The following is a 4,870-nucleotide window of genomic DNA, read 5'->3' as shown; positions in this document are numbered from 1 at the left end:
TGAAGGAGTCATGGCCAAAGTCACCATGTAGCCCTACCCTTAGGCTAAAGCCCCACAGCTGCTGTGGGAAGAACCGCGGCAGAAATGCATTACGTTTTTTCCCAAAATGCTTTTCACAGAAAGTCCGCAGAGTTTTCTTCTGCGACATCTCTCCTTCAGTTATACCTATATGGAAACCGCCATAATTGATATGCTGCAAAGAAGCCACAAGGCAAGCTCTATGGTGTAAGGGGTGTACTGATTTTATATATTTTTAGTAACATGAATATTACAGATCATATTTTTATTCATTTATTATTCTTTTTTATTTAAAAATGCATAAAAATAATATAGAAAAACCTTAAAAAATCACATAAACATAAAATATATAAAATATATCTAGAATAACATATACAGTATTTACACAATATATCGGAGTATTGGATGCGTGTAAATGGCTAGCTGCAGCCGCACTCCTCTACGATCATTTCTTCATGGTGTTTTACAACAATGTCATTGCCTTCATAATACATCATGGACAATGGGCTCATCCTAATAGGAACACACGAGGGGCACTCCACCCTCTCCGGCTTGTAGAGCTTCAACACACTCTGCAACAGAGAAATAGATTACTTAGTATTGGGACTAACATATTGGATCTCAATGACATTGTGTGGTACCAATCCCACATGGGCCATTTATCAAGAATGATATCTACAAGTACGTGTCCCAGTAATTGACCCCATTAATGGCCATGTAGATGGAAGAAACGGGGCACCGCCATAGACATAAGGTAGTCAGACAGTCCCACCAAAATTGAGCTGCTACAACCTAGGAAAGCCTAGCCATTGTCCTAATGTAAATCTTTAGAACAGGGGTCCTCAAACTACGGCCCCCGGGCCACATGCGGCCCGCCGAGGACATTTATCCGGCCTACCGCATGTGGCCCGCGCACCATCGCCTTCATCGCTCACTAACGGGGAATCGGATTCCCCGATAGTGAGCAGATTGCTGCACATACAACTGAAAGCTGTCAGTGTAGGCTGCGGTTGTGTGGCCTACAATGACTGCAGAGAGTGACCTCTTCCCCGATGCAGGCACGATGATGTCATCGCGCTTGCAGTCTTAAGGAGAAGGACGCTCATTATAGGTAAGTGTAATAGAGTGAGTGTGTGATTGTATGTGTTTGTTGTACTGAGGAGCATATAATATAGTGGGGTGGGGGGGGCGTACTGAGGAGCATATAATATAGTGGGGTGGGGGGGGCGTACTGAGGAGCATATAATACAGCGGAGTGGAGGGAAGAACTGAGGAGCATATAATACAGTGTGGGGGGCGTACTGAGGAGCATATATATGGGGGGCGTACTGAGGAGCATATATATGGGGGGCGTACTGAGGAGCATATAATACAGTGGGGGGCGTACTGAGGAGCATATAATACAGTGTGGGGGGCGTACTGAGGAGCATATATATGGGGGGGCGTACTGAGGAGCATATATATGGGGGGCGTACTGAGGAGCATATAATACAGTGGGGGGCGTACTGAGGAGCATATAATACAGTGGAGGGCGTACTGAGGAGCATATAATACAGTGTGGGGGGCGTACTGGGGAGCATATAATACAGTGTGGGGGGCGTACTGAGGAGCATATAATACAGTGGGGGGGCGTACTGAGGACTATATAATACAACGTGGGGGGCGTACTGAGGAGCATATATATATGGGGGGGCATACTGAGGAGCATATATGGGGGGGCTACTGTGGAGTATATAATCTTAATTTTTTCTTTTAAACTATATTTCAGCCCTCCACTGGTTTGAGGGACAGTGAACTGGCCCCCGGTTTGAAAAGTTTGAGGACCCCTGCTTTAGAATGACTGTCACTGTCACTTCATCTTACCTTCATGTAGGCATGGTTTGTTGGCTTGAAGGACTCATTCAGGGGGATCGGACAGGCACCCTCGCATCTGTAGGCATTAAATTTTTTAGGGAAGACAATCCAGCTTCCCCATCCGATTTGACCAAAATCAACAAACATGTCTACCCTTTGACAAAGAGGTTTTCCACTTTGTATAGGTTTGGCGGGAGCATTGTCCACGAACAAATAATGATTCTCATTCTTGTTTCTTCTATGCCTCCTGATGCCTGACAACCTGGTGGCCTTGTCCAATGCGACGTGCTTGGAGGACTCTACTGTTTTGATGAGACTACGAGTACCAGAGATACTGTCAAGAGACTTGTCCTTTGTAAATACCACCAGCACAGCTGTCTCTGCCATGGCTGCGTAGACTTTATTTGGAATGTGCTTAGTTGTATGTTCTGAGTCAACATTCAGGTTGGTGTCAAGGTTCTTCTCCCTATGTTTAGCCTTCACCAATTCATCCATGTATTTCTCTCCTTGGCGGAGGTAGAACTCAATCATTTTGGTAAGATCAAAGCTCCTCCAAGGGGATTCTTTCATGTCAGATGGATCGATTTTGAAGGACCCAAGGAAGAAGTTTGTATTGTTTTCACTGTGATAAATTTCTAGAGTAAAATTTTGGAAGATCTCGAAGGAAGGAAGATGGACTCTTAGTTGGGCTAACTTTAACTCGTTGCCGGCTGAGATTGAGGACATGTCGAAGGTTAATGCAACGTGATTATTGACCATGGTATAATCTGAAAAAGGCAAAAAGATTTGTATGTCGAGCAAGCCAAGCACAAGCAGTGTAGTCACTTTCCATATGTGGAAGCCCAGACTGTTTATTGAACCCAGTAAGGGGATATTTTTTAAGAGCTCAATACACAAACTTAATGGGATGATGAATGTTTTAACACTTATTCTCAGCAGGGATGAGTCTGGCTGTCAGTCATCCATCTCCAGCCATCCAAGACCAACAAGGTCAACTTCTGGGCATCTACTACTGCGTAGCCTTCAGTTATATATTATAGGGTAACTACGCATTCATAAAGCTTTTGAGATGTCATAGTGGCATGTCAGATGTTTAGATTTTTGAGGTGTGGGTGCTGAAATACCTACTGAAGGGGCAAAAGCACTCAACTGAATAATATGCCCCTTTCACTTTCATCGGTTCTACTAATCTCTCTTTGGAGTACAGATCCATAAAGTCTATTGGTTCGTACAACCCATACTTGACCCTCCAAGGAGAACCAAGTAGTGCCAATAAAAGCTAAAAGGAGCACAGCACGTAGCTAAGAACTTCTAGTCCAGTCATGGTGAACCTTTTGGAGATCCAAACTGCAACCCAAAACTCACTAATTTATCACAAAGTGCCAACACGAGAATTTAACCTTGATGCTTTGCGGATCCACAATTGCAGACAATTACGGACCCAATTAAACCTTGATGCTTTGCGGATCCACAATTACAGACCCACAAAATACGGTTGTGTGAATGGGGCTTTTTATCAAGCTTTCAATTATAGAAACAACTTTGTACTGCATTTGGTATAATTTTGAACAATTAACTATTTACATGTCACAAATCTGTTTTATCGTGACCGTGCAGTGTTATTATGATCTGTACCAATACCACATATCTGCTATAAAACAGATACTGTGTGATATAAATAGTGAAGGTCCACCACACAGTCCAATCTGCTCCACAGTGACCTCCACCCAGTCAATCTGCTTTACAGTGGCCCCCACACAGTATAATCTGCTCCACAATGGCCCCCACACAGTATAATCTGCTCCACAGTGGCCCACACATAGTACAATTTGGCTCCACAGTGGCCCACACATAGTACAATGTGCTCCACAGAGGCCCCCACACAGTATAATCTGCTCCATAGTGGCCCCACACAGTACAATTTGCTCCACAGTGGCCCACACATAGTACAATTTGCTCCACAGTGGCCCCCACACAGTATAATCTGCTCCATAGTGGCCCCCACACAGTACAATTTGCTCCACAGTGGCCCCCACACAGTATAATCTGCTGTACAGTGGCCCCCACACAGTATAACCTGTTCCACAGATGGGTGCCCACAGAGAGGTCTCAGAGTGCCACCTCTGGCACCTGTGCCATAGGTTCGCCATCACTGTTCTAGCCCAAGGTGGGTCACGACACCTGCAACCTCACCAATCTAAATTTCTGATACATCAAACGTTACATTAGCTTACTCTCTAATAAAAATTATAATTAAAAAAGTAAGAAAACTATCCTTAGATTAATAAAACAAGAGAGGATCATGGTACTCACTCTTTGCAACAAGGCTTAGTACAGAGTCATAGTCGGGAACGCCAGGTCGGTGTAGGTTGGAGAGCTTGGTGTCGTTCTTCTTAAGGCTATGGTAGAGTTGCATCATATACTGGGGATATTTTTTGTCTAATGAGTGATGCTTTCCAGAAAGGAAAGATGAAAGTTTTAACCCTAGGATAGTCTCTGGCATGCCAATCCTGACCCCTGTTTCTAAAATACTGGGCATAGCCTGGACCATGGAGAAGTAGAGGAAGAAGAGAAGCATATTCAATGAGGTCATCTTTGCCTAGGCCTTGTGCTCCTTTCCAAACTCAGAAGTTGTGACCAGTTCTCTCCCTTTCTTAATAGTGAACTCTCCCCCTGTATATATAGCAGAGAAGCCTGGGCTGTTACTTTACTCTTCACACCTAATGACCTTTTGATCTAAATGACCTCCGTGTCAGAAGCCAATAGCATCTAGGGATATGTCAAGCTAATGGCTCCCTACTGCTCAACGAATGACAGCACAGTGGGGATCTTGTCCTAGATATCTCCACACTTAGTTATAGAGAATTGTGATACAGAAATCGCGAACAGTTGTCTGGCCTAGATGGCCGTGCTTGTGCATTCTTGACACACAGCCCTTTCTTATGCCAAAGATGCCCCATCGTTCCCTCTTCTCCTCGCTCACCACTTTTGGCAAACG

The 4,870-nt window shown here is 44.4% G+C and overlaps 1 protein-coding gene across 1 annotated transcript; it reads right to left on the bottom strand.

Moving 5' to 3' along the window:
• Nucleotides 1–437: 437 nt before the first annotated feature.
• Nucleotides 438–4,465, bottom strand: LOC142202641 (nodal homolog). The gene is made up of 3 exons (XM_075272873.1): nt 4,186–4,465; nt 1,882–2,639; nt 438–590 (listed from the first exon to the last, which is right to left on the bottom strand). Exons 1-3 carry the CDS (start codon nt 4,463–4,465, stop codon nt 438–440), a joined length of 1,191 nt encoding a protein of 396 aa, XP_075128974.1.
• Nucleotides 4,466–4,870: the final 405 nt, after the last annotated feature.

Source organism: Leptodactylus fuscus, chromosome 5 (assembly GCF_031893055.1).
Source record: "Leptodactylus fuscus isolate aLepFus1 chromosome 5, aLepFus1.hap2, whole genome shotgun sequence".
NCBI lineage: Eukaryota > Metazoa > Chordata > Amphibia > Anura > Leptodactylidae > Leptodactylus > Leptodactylus fuscus.
This window is presented reverse-complemented; position numbering and strand designations above follow the sequence as displayed.